General features: G+C 40.2%; 1 protein-coding gene across 5 annotated transcripts; it reads left to right on the forward strand.

Annotated features, from left to right (window-relative positions):
- Positions 1 to 1,353: 1,353 nt before the first annotated feature.
- On the forward strand, positions 1,354 to 19,819 carry ZNF410 (zinc finger protein 410). 5 transcript variants are annotated; one of them, XM_060758795.2, is made up of 12 exons: positions 1,354 to 1,430; positions 6,202 to 6,390; positions 7,370 to 7,505; positions 9,141 to 9,359; positions 9,986 to 10,177; positions 10,800 to 10,959; positions 11,844 to 12,025; positions 13,681 to 13,770; positions 15,178 to 15,303; positions 16,492 to 16,629; positions 18,133 to 18,268; positions 18,930 to 19,819. In XM_060758795.2, the coding sequence occupies exons 2-11, from the start codon at positions 6,358 to 6,360 to the stop codon at positions 18,258 to 18,260; spliced, it is 1,404 nt and encodes a 467-aa protein (XP_060614778.2). In that variant the 5' UTR covers positions 1,354 to 1,430; positions 6,202 to 6,357; the 3' UTR covers positions 18,261 to 18,268; positions 18,930 to 19,819. The 5 variants fall into 5 exon arrangements, with proteins under 5 accessions (XP_060614778.2, XP_060614761.2, XP_060614786.2 ...); XM_060758778.2 differs by having other exon boundaries at positions 19,136 to 19,819; XM_060758803.2 differs by having other exon boundaries at positions 18,136 to 18,268; positions 19,136 to 19,819.
- The last annotated feature ends 1,447 nt before the right edge of the window (positions 19,820 to 21,266 follow it).

Below are 21,266 nucleotides of genomic sequence, written 5' to 3' on the forward strand. Positions count from 1 at the left end.
TGACTCGGGGCCCTTCCACACAGCCATATAACGAAGAATATCCCACAGTATCCGTTTTGAACTGGATTATCTAAACGCCCTTCCACATAGCAGGATAAAATCTCACATTTTCTATTTTGAATTGGAATTTATTTATTTATTCATGTCATTTTAATCCCACCCATTTCAGCCCGAAGGTGACTCAGGGCGGCAGTGTGGACTCAGATAACCCAGTTCAAAGCAGATTTTATTGTGGGATTTTCTGCCTTTATATTCTGGGTTATATGGCTGTGTGAAAGGGCCCTGAGTGCACACTGCTATATTCCAGTTCAAAGCAGAAATTGTGGGATTTTATTCAACTGTGTGGAAAGGTCCTAAGTAAAGTGTCTAGATCTAGGGAAGTAATGCTACCCCTCTATTCTGCTTTGGTTAGACCACACCTGGAATATTGTGTCCAATTCTGGGCACCACAATTCAAGAGAGATATTGACAAGCTGGAATGTGTCCAGAGGAGGGCGACTAAAATGATCAAGGGTCTGGAGAACAAGCCCTATGAGGAGCGGCTTAAGGAGCTGGGTATGTTTAGCCTGAAGAAGAGAAGGCTGAGAGGAGATATGATAGCCATGTATAAATATGTGAGAGGAAGCCACAGGGAGGAGGGAGCAAGCTTGTTTTCTGCTTCCCTGGAGACTAGGACACGAAACAATGGCTTCAAACTACAAGAAAGGAGATTCCATCTGAACATGAGGAAGACCTTCCTGACTGTGAAAGCCGTTCAGCAGTGGAACTCTCTGCCCCAGAGTGTGGTGGAGGCTCCTTCTTTGGAAGCTTTTAAACAGAGGCTGGATGGCCATCTGTCAGGGGTGATTTGAATGCAATATTCCTGCTTCTTGGCAGGGGGTTGGACTGGATGGCACAGCTGGCTGGATGTCTCTAAAATTACAACAGCAAAACAGCAGAGAGGAAACAATCAGGTACATCTAATCACCTCTCAACAAAAGATTGCCCCAGGCACTGCCAGGCCATCAAAGTGGTCAGTTGAAACATTCACACCTAGCTCCAACAGACAAGAGTCCTTTGTCCCACCCTGGTCATTCCACAGATATATAAACCCATTTTCCTAGTTCCAACAGACATCACTAACCCCTGAGGATGCTTGCCATAGATGCAGGCGAAACGTCAGGAGAGAATGCCTCTAGAACATGGCCATATAGCCCGAAAAAAACCCTACAATAACCATAAGCGTTTGTTGTTTTGCGAAGAAGCCTCAAGTATGCGGGAAATAGAACCAGCGATAGAGACCTCCCCTCTTGTCACAGAGTGGCTCAAGCTGTGAACGGGAAGCCGCCGAGGTGTCCTGTTTATCCTCTGACTCTATGGCCCGCGCTAGAAGGGATATTGGGGATTTCCGGTGGCTGTGCGCGTCACATCCGGGCGGTTCTGAGATGCCGGTAAGCAAACGCTCGTCCCGTGAGAGGGAAGGAGAGTTGGTGGAGGAGCCTTGTCGCCGCCATTTCGAGGCCCAGCTCTGTCGCAGACCGAGGGGAACAGGGCCTGGAGCCGCTGGGCCCCTCGCCGGTGTTTGTCTGGCTTCTCCCGACGCCCTAGTCCGTCCCCTCCCGAGGAGGAGCCCTTTCCTTCCTTGCAGCGGGCTGGGCGGCGGCCTACTCTCAGTCAATCGCAGAGGTGCGCCCTTTGACAGGAGGCTCTTCCTCTCTAATACAGGCCTGGGCAAACTTGGGCCCTGCAGGTGTTTTGGACTTCAACTCCCATCATTCCTAATAGCCTCAGGCCCCTTCCTTTTCCCCCTCAGCCGCTTGAGTTGAAAAGGAAGGGGCCTGAGGCTATTAGGAATGATGGGAGTTGAAGTCCAAAACACCTGGAGGGCCCAAGTTTGCCCATGGAAAGGGAGAGTCGCTTTTGAAATGACGTTGCTCGTTTTGTTTTTGTTTTTGGAAAGGAAAGCGGGACATAAATCTCCTGTATATAAATATCAAAATATGCATTATGTACATCTTTTGATTTGTTAGTTTCTAAAAACAGAAGTGCCACTCTCCTCCTCTACTTGGAAACTATGCTCATTGAGGTCTTTTCCCAATGAGAAATGTTGAATAATAGAACCTTAGAGCCAAGGCCATTCATTCCAACCCCCTGCCAAGAAGAAGGAAAATTGCATTCAAAGCAACCCTGACAGATGGCCATCCAGCCTCTGTTTAAAAGCCTCCACCACACTCCGGGCCAGAGAGTTCCACTGTTGAACGGCTCTCACAGTCAGGAAGTTCTTCCTAATGTTCAGGTGACACCTGTTTTCCTGTAGTTTGAAGCCATTGTTCCGCATCCTAGTCTCCAGGGCAGCAGAAAACAAGCTTGCTCCCTCCTCCCTATGACTTTCCCTCACATATTTATACATAGAATTATAGAGTTGGAAGAGACCTCATGGGCCATCCAGTCCAACCCCCTGCCAAGAAGAAGGAAAATTGCATTCAAAGCACCCCTGACAGATGGCCATCCAGCCTCTGTTTAAAAGCCTCCATAGAAGGAGCCTCTACCACACTCGGAGGCAGAGAGTTCCACTGCTGGACAACTCTCATAATCAGGAAGTTCTTCCTAATGTTCAGGTGGAATCTCCTTTCCTGTAGTTTGAAGCCATTGTTCCGCATATCTCCAGGGAAGCAGAAAACAAGCTTGCTCCCTATGACTTCCCCTCACATATCAATACATTGCCATCGTGTCTCCTCTCAGCCTTCTCTTCTGCAAGCTAAACAAGGCCAGCTCTTTTAAGCCGCTCCTCATAGGGCTTGTTCTTCAGACAAGATCATTTTAGTCACCTCCTCTGGACACATTCAAGCTTGTCAACATTTCCCTTCAATTGTGGTGCCCAGAATTGGACACAGTATTCCACATGTGGTCTGACCATGGCTGTTAGAAATTGTGGGAGTTGAAGTCCAAAACACCTGGAGGGCCAAAGTTTGCCCATGACTGTTCTCACCCAAGGAGATTACAATCTAGAGAATTATGATATTGAGATAATTATTTATTTATGCATTTGTAGCCTGCCATTCTCAGCCTTGTGGCGACTCAAGGCAGCTCACAGAATTAGTAATTTTAGTGCCATACATTCATAAAAATACAGTTAAAAGCACTCAACATTAAAAAAAGTGTATTTAAACCGTTTAAAAAAGATGATCACTGATGTCATCCTGTTAAAATCATTATTCAGCAGCATTGTCCAGCCAATGTTCATTCTTCCTATTTCATAATTATCTATTTCGCTGTACTTTAAAACGTTTGTTCAAAAAGCCAAGTTTTTACTCTTTTTTGGAAGGTCAGGAGGGAGGGGGGCGATCTAATATCCCTAGGGAGTGAGTTCCACAGTCGAGGGGCCAGCACTGGGAAGGCCCTATCTCTCATCTCCGCCAGGTGCACTTGCAAGGCAGGCAGGATCAAGAGCAGGGCCTCCCCAGCCAATCTTAGATTCCTAGATGGTTCATAAGGAGAGATATGTTCTGACAGGTAAGCTGGGCTGGAACCGTTTCGGGTTTTATAGGCTAAAGCCAGCACTTTGAATTGTGCCCGGTAGCAAACTGGCAGCCAGTGGAGCTGTCACAGCAGAGGAGTTGCATGCTCCCTAAGCGCAGCTCGCGTTTGTAGCCTGGCTGCCGTCCGCTGGACCATTTAAAGCTTCAAAGGCAACCCCGCGTAGAGCGCATTGCAGTAGTCTATATGGGATGTAATCAGAGCGTGGACTACCGTGGTCAAGTCAGACTTCCCAAGGTATGGGTGCAGCTGGCGCACAAGCTTTAACTGTGCAAATTTCCCCCTAGTCACCGAAACCTGGGGCTCCAGGCTCAGCGATGAATCCAGGATCACACCTAAGCTGCGGACCTGCATCTTCAGGGGGTGTGTAACCCCATCCAACACAGGCTGTAACCCTATGCCTTGTTTGGCGTTGCAACTGACCAGGAGTACCTCTGTCTTGTCTGGATTCAATTTCAATTTGTTCACCCCCATCCAGACCATCACAGTAGCCAAACACCAGTTCAGGACCTGAATAGCCTCCTTAGTAGCAGGTGGGAAGGAGTGACGGAGTTGGACATCATCTGCATACAGGTGACACCGCACCCTGAAACTCCATATGATTTCCCCCCATCGGCTTCATGTAGATGTTAAACAACATGGGGGACAGTATTGAACCCTGCAGGACCCCACAAGACAAAGGTTGTGGGGTTGAGCAGGTGCCCCCCAGCAACACCTTCTGGGAACAAACCTCTAGGAAGGACTGGAGCTACTGTAAAATAGTACCTCCAAGGCCTATTCCTGTGAGGCATCCCAGAAGGAGACCGTGGTCAACAGTATCGAAGGCCATTGAGAGGTCCAGCAGACCCAACAGAGCTCTCCCTGTCTAGCTCCCAGCGTAGATCATCTACGAAGACGACCAAGGCTGTCTCGTTTCCATGACCCAGCCTATGCCAGATCCAGATAATCCGTGTCTTTTGAGAATACTTGGAGTTGCGAGGCCACCAGACGTTCCAGGACTTTGCCCAAGAAGAGGAGATTGGAAACTGGATGACAGTTGACAAATTGAGTGGGGTCCAGTGATGGTTTTTTCAACAGTGGTTTTATTACAGCTTGTTTTAAGCTCACTGGAATATTGCCTTCCTGAAGGAAGGCATTAACCACTACCTTCACCCACTCGGCCAATCCCACTCTGGTTTCCTTTCAAAGCCAGGATGGGCAAGGGTCTAGGATGCATATGGTCACTCTCACCTCTAATTCCCTCATAGAGTATTGAGAGAATAATCAAAGGATCATAAATGAATTTATGAAGGAGAAGTCAAGTAAAAAGAGCAAGTAAGATTGCAACAAATATTAAGAGATAAAGTTTATTTCACTTGGGAGTGAACATTAAAGTCATTGATTAAGGGAGGGCCAGAAGGTAAAACGGGATCTACTGGTCTGTCATAGATTTGCAATAAATGTTCCGGCAAAAGTTTGAACTATATAGAGCTGCATAGCATAGTTGTCTATTCCTACATAGCAAAACGTTGAACAGTTCTTACTGTCAGTATTTTCTTTGTGGAATTTATTTTCTTGTAAATTGAATTTATTGGTTTGTGTCCTAGTTTCTGGTGTAGCAGAAAACAAGCTTGCTCTGTCTTCTACGTGACACCAGATTCTTAGGCCTCTTACACATAGCTGAATAAAATCCTACATTATTTGCTTTGGACTGGAATATATGGCAGTGTGGACTCAGATAACACAGTTCAAAGCAAAAATTGTGGGATTTTCTGCCTTGATATTCTGGGTTATATGGCTGTATGGAAGGGCACTATGTATGCCAATGTGGTGTACAGGTTGAACACTGGATTACAATTGGAGACCAAGGTTCAAATCTTCACTTGGTTATAGAAGCCCAGTGGATTATCTTGGGAAGTCACACGCTCTCAGCCTCTCAGGAAGGCAAGGGCAAACCTCCCCTGTCACAAACAACAAGAATCATGTTACCTCTTAATCTTCTCAAAGCTAAGCATATCCAATGCTCTGAATTATTCCTTATGGGGCTTGGATTCAAGATCTTTTACCATCTTTATCTCCTCTGGACATATTCTAGCTTATACCCCTTAAAGCGTGACAGATTTACCTCTGATACTTGCAAACATATTCCTGTGTGGAATTATTAAATTGTTCTATATGTCTTTGTCGCCTGATTCTTGTTTAGATATTGGGATTCTATTAATGGATTAGTGCCTAGTATTAACACAGCATGCTAATGTTGCCAGGGATATACTGGTGATGGCCCTTACCCTGCTTAAATATCTATAGCAATACCACAATTACCACTGTGCACATTGTGTTGCTTGAGAACCAGTTTAATCCCTCCTTTCCCCTTCACTGGCATCTGATCAATAGCTACAGTGGATTCTGTGGTTCTTACGGGATTTAACCAGTGCTAGTTGAATGTTGTGTTTAATATCCCATTTGCAATTGCTGTAAAATATAAAATGTGACATAATGTTTAAAATTTTATTGATGCTGACCTAGATCTGGGTATCTGTCAAGGGAACATAATAACCTAATTCTGACTACAGTTTAATAGATAAGGGAATAGAAATAGTGATGGCCACAGTATTGCTGTAGATTGAGCATATGAGAGAGAAAATGGTATTGTATATCAAGCATAGCCAGTCATGTAATTTAATTTTAGTTTCTGTTTCTTTTCAGGAGAAATTGAATACATGTCTATTACAGCTTCTTGGAAGAAGATCCTTACAAAAGTTTGGGTTAGAACATGTGTATAAACGCAGAATATTGTTCACTTTGAACTCTTAAGCTTTGTGCCTTACCCAGATTTCCTTTGGGAATCAGAAACTTGAATCGATGTTATCGGATGAGTTAGAGTCCAAACCAGAGGTCAGTAACTATGTCTCTGCTTTGTGTTTTTTCTGGAAATCATAATAATGAAAAATGATGGCTTTCCCAACAATTTACATAGTTCACATAGGTTTTATTGCTTACAGCTACAGGTTTTTTTTTACATTAAAGATTGTAAAACTGCTGAATTGATTTTGTATCTACAGGGTATTATTTGAAAGCTCATCACCTTAGATGTGCCTTTAGATGATACTTAGAATGTGCCTTTAGAAATATTGAGATGGAAGAGATCACTAGGCCCATCCAGACCAATCCACTGCCATGCAGGAACACACAATCAAAGCATTCCCAACAGATGGCCATACAGACACTGTTTAAACATTTCCAAAGAAGGAGACTCTATCACATATTCCATTGCGAACTGCTGTTACTGTCAGGAAGTTCTTCCTAATGTTTAGGTGGAATCTCTTTTCCTGTAGTTTGAATCTGTTGCTCCATGTCTGAGGGTGTTTTTACCCTGTAGTAGTAAGATAATTTGACACCTCTTTATTTCCTATGACTCAATACTGTGAAGTCCTAGGTGTTGTTTTACAAGTTATTTAGCCTTTTCTGGGGCCTCACCAAACTGCAAATCCCAGGATTCCATAGCATTGAGCCATAGTGGTTAAGGTGGTATCAAACTGCATTACTTCTCCGTGGTAGTTACATCCTTATTCTCCAAAGCACAGAAAATGCTTGCTCCCTGCTTAAGATGACATCATTTCAAATGCCTAAACATGGCTATCATATCCCCTCTCAATCTGCTCCTCCTCAGCTAAACATTCCCGCCTCCCTAAGCCATTTCTCATAGAACTTAGCTTCCAAGCTTTGGTTGAGGGAAGATTTATTTTTCTATCTACATATTGCTAATAAGCCATATTTCTATTTTGCCATCTTTTACAGCTAAAACTGTAGTATGGAAGGAGGAGACACCTAATGATTGGCTTTTACCTGAATACCTTTCCTTTCCCCCCTCTAGCTGCTGGTTCAGTTCGTTCAAAACACAGCTATTCCACTAGGAGAGGAACTTGTGGAATCAGAACCTAAAGATCTTACCTGTCTGTCTCTCCTTCCCGTTGCTGAGTCCCCAGAATGCAACAGGCTGATATTGCCAGGTAAAATCTGAAACTTGATTAATCTAAATATTTGTTTAAGATACTGTTATCAGGAAAAGCAAAGAGGAATCTAATTGGCAAGAATTTATTGAATGACTCCTGAATGAAAGGAAGGAGGTGAAGCATGCGAGTAAATAACAAAGAGTACCCAATCCCAGCACAGAAAACTCTGTATGAGGAGGATTTTTTTTAAAAAAAGAAGGCAGTTTGGGTTGTTGTAAGTTTTTTGGGCTGTACGGCCATGTTTCAGAAGTATTCTCTCCTGATGTTTCGCCTGCATCTATGGCAGACGTCCTCAGAGATTGTGAGGTTATACAGCTGAAAAACTTACAACAGCCTGGTGATTCCTGCCATGAAAGCCTTCGACAATACAAGAAGGAAGTTTGTTGGTAAGAGTTGGAGAGAGACTGCTGAAGGAGTAGTTGTGATACTAAGAGGGGAGTGAAAGTGTACTGGGTGTCTGAATTGTTTGTAGAAAAAAGTCTGACATAGTTTGGTTTAAATATTGTTATATACTAGATAAAGAAACAGCCATTCTGTATTTTACAAAAATGAAGTTGCACTATAGGCGTCCCTCCACATTGATGGTTTTGACTTTTGCAGCTTTGATCATTCATGGATTTGATTAAAACTGTTCTCATTATGAATCTTTAGATCCTCCAGTGTGACTATATAGTCAACCTCATCCAGTCATGCTGGAGGACCTAGGTATTTCTAAGAACACATATCTAGGAATCTCTATGACTTCCATGTCCATTCTGTAATCAGCTTCCAATGGAGATTGACCATAGAGTTGTGCTGGAACACCTAGACATTTCTAGAAAAGTGTTCTCTCAGGTAAAAAAAAATAGCAATTTCTTTATTTGCATTTTTTTTCACTTTCCTAGCAGTCTTGTTCCCCTAACCCCAGAGAATGTGGAGGACTGGCTGTATTTGTTACTTTATGTGACTCTTTATTTGCTACTTTATGTAACTGACTCTTACTGGCTTCCTTAAGCTGGGAACATAGTGTCACGCTTACTAATACAGGAACTAATTGTTAGATTTGTCCACATGAAGGTCACCTGGAGGCCCATGATCCAAATCCAAAGAAGGATTTAAGCAGGGACCATAGTCAGAGTAAGAGCAGTGGGCATTCAAGGCTAGAAACTGCATGGCCATCCTGGACAGGCCTCCATCACAGTGTTCTCTTATACTCTAGTGATATTAACATTACACTCCTTTAGCTGTCTGTTCAGAAGTTATTCCCATTGAGTTCTATGAGACATACTCCCAAGTATTGCATGCAACTCATGAAGGTTTGAGTTGAAGGGAGCTTTATTTTTTACTATACACCATTGTGTTTGGATCTAGGGTACTCCTAAAATAGAAATAGAAATATAATAAAAAGGGAGAATTCTGGCACAGTTATTAGTAGCCCTTTAAATAATAGCTTCTTATTTTATTGTTAGTTTCTATATCTTTGTTGAAAGCATAATAATTGCTCGGAAACATGTGACTGCATTAGGTTGGCTACTGAGAGAACAGAATTCTGGACTAGATAAGCCTGTAGTCCGATCAAGCATGGGTTAATTTTCTATCAATGTCCATTTCTATGCTTTGACTCATACATTTTTTCTGTATTCTCTTCATTAGATGACTCCCCAAGTCACACTAGCACTTCAAAGGATGTGTCCTCTGCTGCTCTTTTACGCAACCTCCAGGTGACTGTTGGCCCTGATGGTGAGGAGACAAGGGCACAGACGGCACAGAAGCCCCCTGAGCTTCTCCCAAGCCCTGATACGTCCAGCTTACTGCAAGATCTTCAGCCCAATGACAGCACTTCCTTTATCCTGCTCAATTTAACACGGACAGGTAACATCCATATCAGCATCTAGTAAAAGTGGAAGGCAGGCTTATGTATCACAAATTATTCTGAAAAGCATACTAGAGTTTTAGATGCTTCTGAATGTGTAGGAATTATACAATTATCAGCAGCAGGTCTAATCAAGTCACTGTAGAAGTTTCTTGATATACCGTATGTACTCCTGTAAGCATGTTTTGGTGCCAAGATCATGGAATTTGATATGACCCATGGATAAGCTAAGAATCTTTCTGTGGAGAGGGGAAGGTGTCAACTCGGCCTTAAGGAGCCAGCCATCCCTGGTGACCACTTCCTCCATTTTCGTACTCAGACTTAATAAAAGGCCAGAGGTGGCACCACAACAGAGAGAATGGGATGGGATTGATGTTTCTTTTCAATTCTTTTGGGACATAATAAGCTGTTGTCTTTCACCACTCTGCTCAGAGAAGGAGTTGATTTTTTTAAAAAAAGAGTTAAGGTACAGTTCTTATGCTGACATGTGGGTTAGTTGACCCAGGTTTTTTCATTGATTTTTTGACTCAAATTTCTGGACTTACACAAGAGGATGCACAGTACTGTAGGTCACAGCTGAACTTGATCATCTTCTTCGTGTCTGATGAAACTGCATCCTTTGTAGGTCTTGGCTCTCTCTCAGAGCACCTGGTGTTTGTCCAGGATGAAGCAGAAGATTCTGGGAATGACTTGTTCTCTAATAATAGCACTGACAGCAGCACTCCATGGTTTTTACGAGTGCAGGAACTCGCCCATGACAGCTTGATCGCTGCCACTCGAGCACAGCTTGCCAAGAATGCCAAAGCAAGCAATAATGGTAAGATACTATTTTTTGTCTTTTAAAGAGTTAAAATGATCTACTCTTTAAGTTAATTATTGACATTTGTTAAATTACCCAATTTAAAATAAAGTTTTAAATTACTTAATTATGCCTCATTAAATAAATTACTGTGGTATGGCTCATACTAATTAAATTACTAGTTAAATTACTATTCAGTTAGTATAAGTTAAATTGCTTCAGTATATCTCAAATCTCATACATGTTTACAAAACTGTTCTTCAGGATATCACTCTAAGTAAGGAGAAAAGCAAGATCAGTTTTATAGAGATGACTAATCACAATACTGAGTGTATATCTACATTGTAGAATCAGTGCAATTTAACTGCCATGGTTCAGTGCTATGGAATTCTGGATTTGTAGTTTGGTGATACTCCAGTCCTCTTTAGCAGAGAAGACTAAAAACCTTGTAAAACTACAACCCCCAGGATTCCATAGCATTGGACCTTAGCAGTTAAAGTGCTGTCGAATTTCATTAATTCTACAGTGTGGATGCCCACTAAGAAATATATCAAGTTTGTGGGTTTGTTTTATATTAAATGTTTTCTACTTGAATGTTTTGTATTGTAGCCTCATGTTACTTTCTTCCAACTCTTTCCAGGTGAAAATGTTCATGTTTGCTCAGGAGACTCGCAACCGAAAGAACCCAATCCCATTCCTCACTTGCCCCGGGTGGAGAAAAAGTTGACATGCACTGTAGAAGGCTGTGATAGGACCTTTGTATGGCCAGCTCACTTCAGATATCACTTAAAAACACATAGGTGTGTAGATTTGCTGTGACCGTGACTTTGCTTGCACTGTGCACACTGGATAGATATTTATGTCGTATCTGACTGTAGAATAATCTATTATTCTGTCCGAGCAAACGTTCACTAAATAAGTGAATTTTAGGTAAAAAAACACACTCAAAGCAGCTTTTAATAGTGTTCATAGATACATTATTTTATAAGTATGGGAGCTACTTGTGCTTTGTTAACAATCTGTTGGAATAAGAATCCTAGTGTTTTGTGAACAAAAAGGCCTAAGCCTTTTAAAAAGATGGTTAAAATATGAAACAAAAATAGTCACATAAATAATTTATTTTGAAGATGCATCCTCTTGGATATTAAAACGCTGCTAATGCAGAGATGGGCAACTGTCAGAAGTTGACAGGCTTCACTGAGCCTCCATGGGATTTAGGACGGCAACATCCCTACCTCATAACAGTTTGCCTCTTTTTAAAAAAAGAGACACTTACTTTCTAAATAGCCAAAATGAAGAGACAGTTTTGGAGCTGTCTAGGCCAATTTAGGCCCAGGAGATGTCTTTTTTTTTTTTAAAGAAATAGGAAATTAACTTGCAGTTGACTTCCTGTCTTAAGAAAGGGCTCTCCTAAACCTAAAATATGGTGATATGGCTTAACACCTTAAAGGACATGGAGGCATCTGGACCAAATCTTTCTTTAAAAGCACTTTTCCATTGCCAGTCATACCTTTTCCTGCAGACTACACATTCTCCATCCCAACTTTCACTTTTCAGTCAATGTCCTTAGTTTTGAAGTTAAAAAACCAACAACATCAGATATGGGTTTGCATTATAGATCTTAGCAGAGCACAGATTGCCTATGTCAGATTGTGGATTCCTGAACTTGATCTTTGTCTGTTAGGAATGATCGTTCGTTTACTTGTCCAGCGAAAGGCTGTGGGAAAAGCTTCTATGTCCTGCAGCGCCTGAAAGTCCACATGAGGACACACAATGGTGAGAAACCATTCATTTGCACTGAGCTAGGCTGCGGGAAGCAATTCACAACAGCTGGCAATCTGAAAAATCACCTTCGGATTCACACTGGTATGTTCCCCTTTTTTCAGAACTTTGAATTACTACAGTTTTTAACAATGTTTGTATTTTGGGTTATCATATTGTGAACAGACCTCCGACTTGATTACTCCTGTCTCTTTCTGCCTGTGGTTAAATACTTAATTTTGGGTTAGATAGAATCTGTGCTGAACTTGAAAATAACAGTTGAAATCAATAGGTTTGCATTGTCTGTTCTCAGTCTTTCCTTGTTAACTACAACTGTTCTTAGCTATACAATAAAAATGATAAGTATTACAGAAGTGTGCAGACAAACAGTGTTAAAAGTCTGTGACAATAGCAGTGTGTTACATCAGCTATTTTCATTTTGGAGGATTTTAGCTAAAATGTCTAACTAAACCTAGCAACCCAAAGAAATTTCAAGGTAGTTTCAAAATAAGACAAAAGCTGGAAATAAAATACTGTATTGATCTTAATGATCACTTGCTATGGTTTAAGACTTCAGATTTCTAAATAGTGTTGCTGTATAAACAATCTATAATCACAAAATAGTTTCATTCTTGATAGCCATTCACCGTTCCTTGACCTTGGTCTTTCCAGTACGATTTCTCGTTTTCATCCCATGCCAGCTTTCAGCAGCCCTCTGATTTAATTCCTCCCGCTGTGCTTGTTCTACTGAGCCAACGCCATATGGAGTCTTTATTTCTAACTTTTAACAGATTTCAACCAGGTTTTCCTTTGTATCAGCCACCCAAATTTTGTCTGTAGTCCAATTATTTTTAAGAAGCCTAGATTTATATGAAGATCCAGCTTTCCATGGTGCACTTGTCAAAGGCTTCCAATCTTTTTTTTTTGTTACTATACAATCTGTAATGAACTGAAAAAGGGAATATTTAAAGTAATAAATTAATAAATATAAATAAATTTTAACATAATTAATCTTACTGGTAGTTAGGTAACACCTAATTCCAAAGAAACTGATTTCTGGTTTGGATTGTGTAGTTAACGAATCATAGACTGGCAGTGTTGATGTGGTTATATATTGTGTATCAGTGTTCAAGCAAATGGTAAGAGCAATTATTTTTATATCCAAAAAAAAACAACTGATACAAGCAAGCTTGTAGGAGTAGAACTTGATTTGGGAAACTGAAAAGGTGAAGAGTGAGTAGTTGGCATTTAATGTTTGCCATATATGCTGGAAACCACCCTGAGTCTCTTTGGGGAGATAGGGCAGTCTATAAATAAAGATTTGTATATTTATTATTTATTTATCCTCTGTAGTCTAAGGCAGGGCTTATTAAACATTTCCACCCATGACCCTGGGTATACAACATAGGTATCTAAAATAGGTGTAAAAATACATCATTTACTGATACTGAATCAGCACTTGCAAGGCTTCCTAAACTGACAGGTTTTCCTTTTTATGAAGCATAGCTGAAGAACCTTCTGCAGAGTCCACTGTAAACACTGCACAGCAGATTCATGTAAATATGTAAAACAACCACTAGGTGACATTCAGAAAACTTTTACTGTTGCCAAATTTTTCAGGACCCCAACATTGAGCTAAGAGGATGCTATTTTGGGTTGGGACCCACAGTTTAAGAAGCAGTGGTCTACAGCATATTCCACTTAAGTACACTTTCCATTTGAGTGAAGCAAATATCTAATTATAAATTTTTATACTGCAGGGGAAAAACCCTTCTTATGTGAGGCACAAGGCTGTGGTCGTTCCTTTGCTGAATACTCCAGCCTTCGGAAACACCTTGTTGTCCATTCAGGTAAGGGAACGTCATCCTCTTAACTGAGAATCACATGACACAAGAGTGTCTTTCTTAAAGTCAGCATACAAAAGGGTCTTGCAGCACCTTTGAGACTCTCTGAGAGAAGTTGGTAGCATCAGCTTTTGTACACTGTCCACTTCATCAGATGCAGAAGTACCTAGAACTGGAGCTTGTGCATACATTCTGATTCTGCAGTTTCTTTTTCCGATCTTCCTTCGTAGTTTTTGTTAAAGGACCTCTGTTTTGAGGTCTGAGATGGAATGGCCAGGAAGACTGAAGTGTTCCACAACTGTTTTTGTGAATTTCCATTCCTAATATTTGAGAAATAGTAGAACTGGAATACATGCAGAAGCCCCAGTCCTTTAGTAGCGGGTTGACCAGAGACAATGGTTTCCTTCCACAGTGTGCATCTTATAACACTAGTTCCTCCTCCTCCTCATTTATATCCTGCCTTTGTCCCTGTGGGGACTCAAGGCAGCTAACAACCCACAGTAGACAAGTTCAAAAAGTGCAATACAAAAGTTAAAAAAAACCAAAACAATTAAAAGAGTAAAAGGGTGGTAAAAACAGAAATACAGCAAATACACTAAAATGACCATTAAAATTTATACTCCCCCCCCCCATCTCACCCAACCTCCCCCAAACCTGCCCCTTCCCCCTTCCCCAAATGCCTGTCGGCAGAAGATCCTGACCTGTTAACACTGCAGCATCATGGGGGCTCTCTTACCATTTTACCGTGTCTCCTTTCAGGTTGTACTTCATCCATTTGATCAATTCAGCCCAGTAATAGGTAATATATTTTCCCCATTTTTGTTCCACAATTCTTCATCTCATTCCTATAGGTTTTGAATTTCTTTTGCTATTTGTACACAACTTGCTCATTCATAGCTATAAATGTCCGTCCCTATGCATTTCATGCTATACATCAGATGAAGTAGACTTAAGCCTACAAAACAACTTATTTCTCTCCGTCTCAAAGGTACAACAAGATCCCCTTTGCAAACTGAGACAGATTAACACAGCTTTGCCTTTGAAGACAGTAATATATTCCCTTGGCCCTGTGGAACAATTACTGCTGCTCCTTTTGTAAAAAAACTGATTTTTCAAAAAACATCTTGACCTGCCTCCTTTTTCCTTTCTGTAACCTACATGTCAGTCATACCACAAGATGGTGAAATTTCATCTTGGCTATCCTGTACTCTGTAAAGCAAAGGCCCCAAATGTATTGGAGGTAGAGACCTTTGACTTCAGATTACTTAAACTTCTTAGAAAGATGTGGTTGTGAACTTCACTATATCTCCTAGAACTTTTATTTGGCCCCTGAGGTTGAAATATATCAACTATGTAAATACAGAAAATGAATATTCCAGTTCCTTCTTGAATAAATGTTCTGTCTTGTTTCAGGAGTAAAGCCACATCAGTGTCAAATCTGTGGGAAGACATTTTCTCAAAGTGGTAGCAGAAACGTGCATATGAAGAAGCACCATTCTAGAATTGGAATTACTAGCAACAGACAGCATGAGCAAAGAGGTAGAAATTGAATCGTTCCTGGTAGTAGTGGAGAGGATGAGTCAGTTTAGAGCTGGGGTGGGGAAAGTGCAGTCCTCAGCTCCTTCATAGTTATTCCCTTAATTGCCCTTTTCTGCCCCCCCCCCCCCCCCCCCCGGGTGAATGTTCTGTCCTAGAAGCCTCCAAGAGAGGCAGTTCACATCTTGAATGGGCTGTCAGATCTCTGGGTACTGTTTAAACATAAAATAATATCAGTTTTAAAACTACAATAAAGTTGGACTTCTGACCACTTCTGAATTTTGGGAATCTGGCTAGCTCCTAGAGAACATGTCCCCAAATCCGGCCTGCCATGACATTTTAGGTGGCCCTGCAGATGCTTGACTACAATTCCTGTATTCCTCATCATTAGACATCATGACTAGACCTGATGGGAATTGCGATACAGTAACATTGCAATTTGTTCTGTTTAATCAGGAGAGTAGGGTTTGGATTTAAATAAAAGGCTTGTGGATATGATGTCTGACTTCAAATTATTCTTTAACCTTTCCCCAACCCAAGTGTTGTTGGGTTACAGTTCCCATTATTCCCAGTTCACATATGATGGGAGTTGTTGTTCAATAACATATCAGACCCAAACTCAGTGAAAACTAAAGAGCACCGGCCACTATATAAAAATATAGTTGGCCCTTTATATCCACAGTCCATGGATTCAGCTGCCCTTTGAAGGCAACCCTAAGGCTGATGTGGCCCTCAATGAAAATGAGTTTGACAGTCCTGTCCCAGAGAGTCTAAAAGGCAGATCATTGACCCCAGACTCAGAGCAGCCTTCGTTTAAAAAGAGAGTTGTGAGATGGGTTGATGGATAACGAGAATCTTGCCTTGTAGAGGCAGGCCACCAAGTAAAAGCTTTTAAAATGAGAGCAAGAGTGTTTGATTATGTAACACTGAAGCTTTCTTTGTTTTCAGAAATTGACCTTTTTAGCTGTATTTGTCTTTAATGAAAATCATCCTATTTAGTCAGAGCTCCCTTATAAAATTCTACCTTTTAGAAGTGACCTTCCTTCAGAATCCAGTTTCTATATCTCAAAGGGATACTTTTAAGTGAGACCTAAATTCTTCACCTTGTTTAGATTTGAGATAGGGAAAACTCCTTTGGTGAAGCAGTGGTGCAGACTACAGTTCAAATGTTAGAATCTTGTTTTTTATCAGAATCACTGATGGGCAGTAGTTTGTTGGAAGAGTCTGAAGTGCACAGCAAGAACCTGGTGTCAATAGGTTCGCCTCCCAGCCTTGGTGTGGAATCGTTGCACCTGCCAGACACTGAATCTATTATTGGTGTAAAGGAGGGTGAGGAAATTTTTGTTTAATATAAACATGACCAATATTGTACCTGGGATTGCTTAAAATATTTTAAAGTGTTTTTAAAAGTTTTTTTTATTTCCATAACCCTGTGGTTTGAATACTGTAAATAGTTTAATTCTATTTAAAACATCACTTTTTGTATCCTTTTTATTCTATTCTTTTAAATTCTGAGGTCTTTTGAATCTCAAATTTTGGGAAGAAAGCAGAATAATAACATAAAGCCAAAGATGGGTGGGGTTCTCTTTTACAAGCATGAAATAATTGGAATGTAAACAAATTTACTTCAGTGAACATTTGAAATGGGTTGGTGGAAGAGGAAATCGGATACTGTATATACTTGAGTATAAGCCGACCCAAATATAAGCCAAATATAAGCCAAAACTGGGAAAACGCATTGACTCAAGTATAAACCGAGAATGGGAAATGCAGCAGCTACTGGTAAATTTCAAAATAAAAATAGATACAATAAAATTGCATTAATTGAGGCATCAGTGGGTTAAATGTTTTTGTTTAAAACTGTAATTTAAGATAAGGCTGTCCAACTCTGATTAAACCATTATTCTACTTTACCACCTGAAGTCCGTGCCTTGCGGGATTTATCAGCTTTCTGCAGGGCATGTAAGACATATCTATTTCGACGGGCCTTTGATCTCTGATTGTTTTTAAATTGTTTTAAATTGTATTCGATTTTAGCCGTTCTTGTAAGCCGCTCCGAGCCCCAGGGGAGTGGCAGCATATAAGTTCAAATAATAAATAAATAAATAACCTTCTTCAATGTAAATGTGCTTATGTATCCTTCCAATAATAATAAAGAGAATAAAGTAATAAACGTAATAATAATGATAGAGTAAAATAATGTAAATATGATAATATCAATAATAAAGTAAAAGAAGAAATGTAAGAATAAAAATAATGTAAATGTAAAAATAGAGTAAAATAAGAAATTTAATAAAATAATAATAATAACAACAGAGTAAAATGATATATAACTTTGACTCGAGTATAAGCCGAGAGGGGCTTTTTCAGCTGAAAAAAGGGCTGAAAAACCTGGCTTATACTGGAGTATATACGTTAATTTCCTTAATTTCCTTGAGGGTTGATATTGGTATCTAGATACTTTTTGAAGGGTGTGATATAAATTGCTATTATTGGTATATATTGTGTCTGACCTGGAGGTGTGGGGGAAAAGGTATGCGGGTTTGTTTACGTATCTCTTTTGTCCTTCCAAACCAGATGCCTTTTATTTGTGACTTAGTTTTTGGGGAATACATTTTCTGTCTTCCCACTGTATCTTACCATTAGCAGAGTTGACATTTGAGTTTGCAGTTCCTTCTGTTGTCCATTTTCTTTATGGATTAGATATATGAGGAAGTTGGATTGCAGACAGTATGTGTGTCAGCCTTTTTCTTAAGATCAAATATCCTTTTGAGTTCCTTGTGAAATATTCACTTTGTTTTTTAAAGTATAATTTATTCTTTTGCCTAATAGCAGAGGTTCTTGCTGAAGCAACATCAAATTCTCTCCACACTGCTCCTGATGTGGTTTTGCCATCTCATCATCTAATGCCCATGTCAGTATCAAGACATTCTTATGGGGTCTCATCTTTGCTACAGTAGATCCACAGGTTGGTCTAGAAAAATTTATATTCCATTTTGTAAAGCATAATTCTAGTTTCAGGAAAGTTTTATTTTTTTCTCTTGCTGAAGATGAGCAGGATAACAACAGATATACGAACTCTAAAAAATAAGCTAAAACCAGTGAGGATCGTAGAGTCTACATTTGTGCATGGTTTCAACCTAATATTAGTAAGTCTACAATCTAGTTAAACTGCCTTTATAATGTTTTATTAAATTAAGAGCAAAAAAAAATTGATGTGGCATAGCTATTGTACCATATAGTTTGTTATATTGGATTAACAGCCTTCTTTACCATCAATTTCAGACCTCGTTTTAAAGCTAGAGGAGGTTTGAGTTCATCTCCCTTCTGCACAGTATCATCAAAACCTTAATGGGGCTGGAAAATCCTCTGGAATAGTTTGTTAAATTGAGCGGCAGACTGGAGAGGAAAAGAACATTTTGGCACTGCAGTGTTGCATTTAGCCCCAGAATTTGATTACTTTGAAAGGAATGTCTGATGCTAGAGAAGCAAAACTATGTTTTATCTCAGTTAGGAAGCAGCTAATGCGTTCTGTTTGCAGAAAGGGAGAAATGCATATAATCCATACAGTGAGTCTCAGAATACTGGAAGCATCGTATGGATTGATTCCTCTTATTTCTCATACTTAGAATCATTGAGTTGGAAGAGATCTTGTGGACCATCCAGTCCATCCTCTTGCCAAGAAGTAGGAAAATCACATTCAAAGCACCCCCAACAGATGGCCATCCAGTCTCTGCTTAAAAGCCTCCAAAGAAGCCTTTAAAAACATTTGGTTTATTAAAGCCTTTCATCTAAGAAATGTTGGATTTAAACTATTTTGTGTTGTTTTGCGCAGAAAGTTACAAAAGGAGGAACAAAGCTATGAGGCACTGAATACAAGAAATGAAGCTATTGGACATATCTGTGTGGTACTCCCAAAAAAAACATTTGGTACTTCAGTTACCGGGATTTGTGAAGTGCCTCTGCGATACTTCTCCTGCCTTCCCAGACCAGAGGTCTCTAATATGGTTTCTCTGTTTTCTGAAGAATGGATTCAGAAGCTTCTACTAAAGTCTGAACAGTGTGGTGTGTTCCTGTTAAACCTGGTGTGCAAAGGCCGGCCAGTTATTGATGCTCTTATAACTAGTCTCAAGCCACTTTGTTTCTCACCGGAAGCTAAACATAAGCTCAGCGTTGTATTGACTTCGTGGAAAACTATCTTTAGGTGGTAGTGAATTCGGCATCAAGGCGCAGCAGTCCCATCCTTGCTTCTGAATTATTGGGCCGGTTCTGTGGCACTCTTTGAGCTGGAGCTTTCATGTCCCCTTGCTGTGTGTGGATACATTCACTAATGCTGCTTTTGCTCCAAAATGAAGACCTGGCGTTATTCAGAGGGCTGTCTCAGACACCCTCAGTTATTGCTGTGATATTTTAATATCTAATTATTAGGCTTATTAGGGCTTTTAATTTAAAAAAACAATCATAGTTAGAAACTACTCTGTGTCCTTCTGTTGTAAATAAACTGTATACTTAAAATTTCTGATGTGCTTAATTCAGCATTTATTTCCTTATTACAGTTCATAACTTTTCCTTGTTTAGAGTGACAGAGTGAGTAATTTCTGAGAAACAGCTGCTTGATCATATCTTTGTGGAATTAATGCATTATAAAATACAACATATTATATTTAAAACGCTTGTTAATTGCACAGAGAAATTCAAACCAATGTGAAGAAATGTTACTTTGGGTTACTAAATTCTGTTAGATTTAGAATGCCTACAAAGCATACTTGGGAGGAAAAAAGAGCGGGGAGCAGTCTTGCACTTGCTGTTGAGTGAAGTATGAGTGGCAACATTAAATTGGATTCTTTGGATTTGTCTAAGAACACAGCAAAACACTAATATTTCAGTATAAAATATAATGCAATAACTAATCATATCAAAGAAATACCTGCTGTAACAAAACTATGACTTAAAATTTCTCTTTTACCATGAGAAGTTTATTGAGTTAACATGAGTATACTTAAAAAGTTTATGTGGGTACAAATCCTAGAAAATAAGGATGCACATTGCACATTTTTTAAAACTTTAACTTGTACCCAAATACACAATGTAACATAAGGATAGAATTTTATTTGGCATAATGTAAATTTGTCTTTTGTTCAGTGTATTGTTGAAGGCTTTCATGCCCGGAATCACTGGGTTGCTGTGAGTTTTCTGGACTGTATGGCCATATTCCAGAAGCATTCTCTCCTGACATTTACCCATATCTATAGCAGGCAGCCTCAGAGGTTGTGAGGTCTGTTGGAAACTAGGCAAGTGAGGTGTATATATCTGTGAAATGTCCAGGGTGGGAGAAAGAACTCTTTGTTCCTTAAAAAACAGTACATGAAACGATCAGGGCCTGCTAACACTTCCCAACAAAGGATTGCCCCAAGCAGGAAGCAGCCAGGCTTTGAAGCTGCAAGAGTATTCAATGCGAATCAAGCTGACCAATTGCAACATTCACACTTGTCTCCAACAGGCAAGAGTTCTTTCTCCCACCTTGGACATTCTACAGATATATAAACCCCACTCGCCTAGTTTCCAACAGACCACACAAAATCTGAGGATGCCTGCCATAGGTGTGGGTGAAACGTCAGGAGAATGCTTCTGGAACATGGCCATACAGCCCAGAAAGCTCACAGCAACCCATTGTCTTTTGTTGTTTGTTGCTATGTGCCTTCAAGACATTTCTGACTTATGTTGACCCTAAAGTGAATCTGTTATGGAGTTTCTTTGGGAAGATTTGTTCAGAGGGGTTTTCTGCTACCTTTCTCTGAGGCTGAGAGAGTGTGACTTGCCCAAGATCATCCAATGGACTTCCATGGCCAACTGGGAATTTGAACCCTGATCTCCCAGGGTCCCTACCCAACTCTCTAACTTTGATTTCTTGCTTTTAGGGCAGAATTGTTTTGGACACATATCTTACTCACAAAACCACATCTCTG

The sequence above is a fragment of the Anolis sagrei genome, chromosome 1 (genome assembly GCF_037176765.1).
Source record: "Anolis sagrei isolate rAnoSag1 chromosome 1, rAnoSag1.mat, whole genome shotgun sequence".
Classification (NCBI taxonomy): domain Eukaryota; kingdom Metazoa; phylum Chordata; class Lepidosauria; order Squamata; family Dactyloidae; genus Anolis; species Anolis sagrei.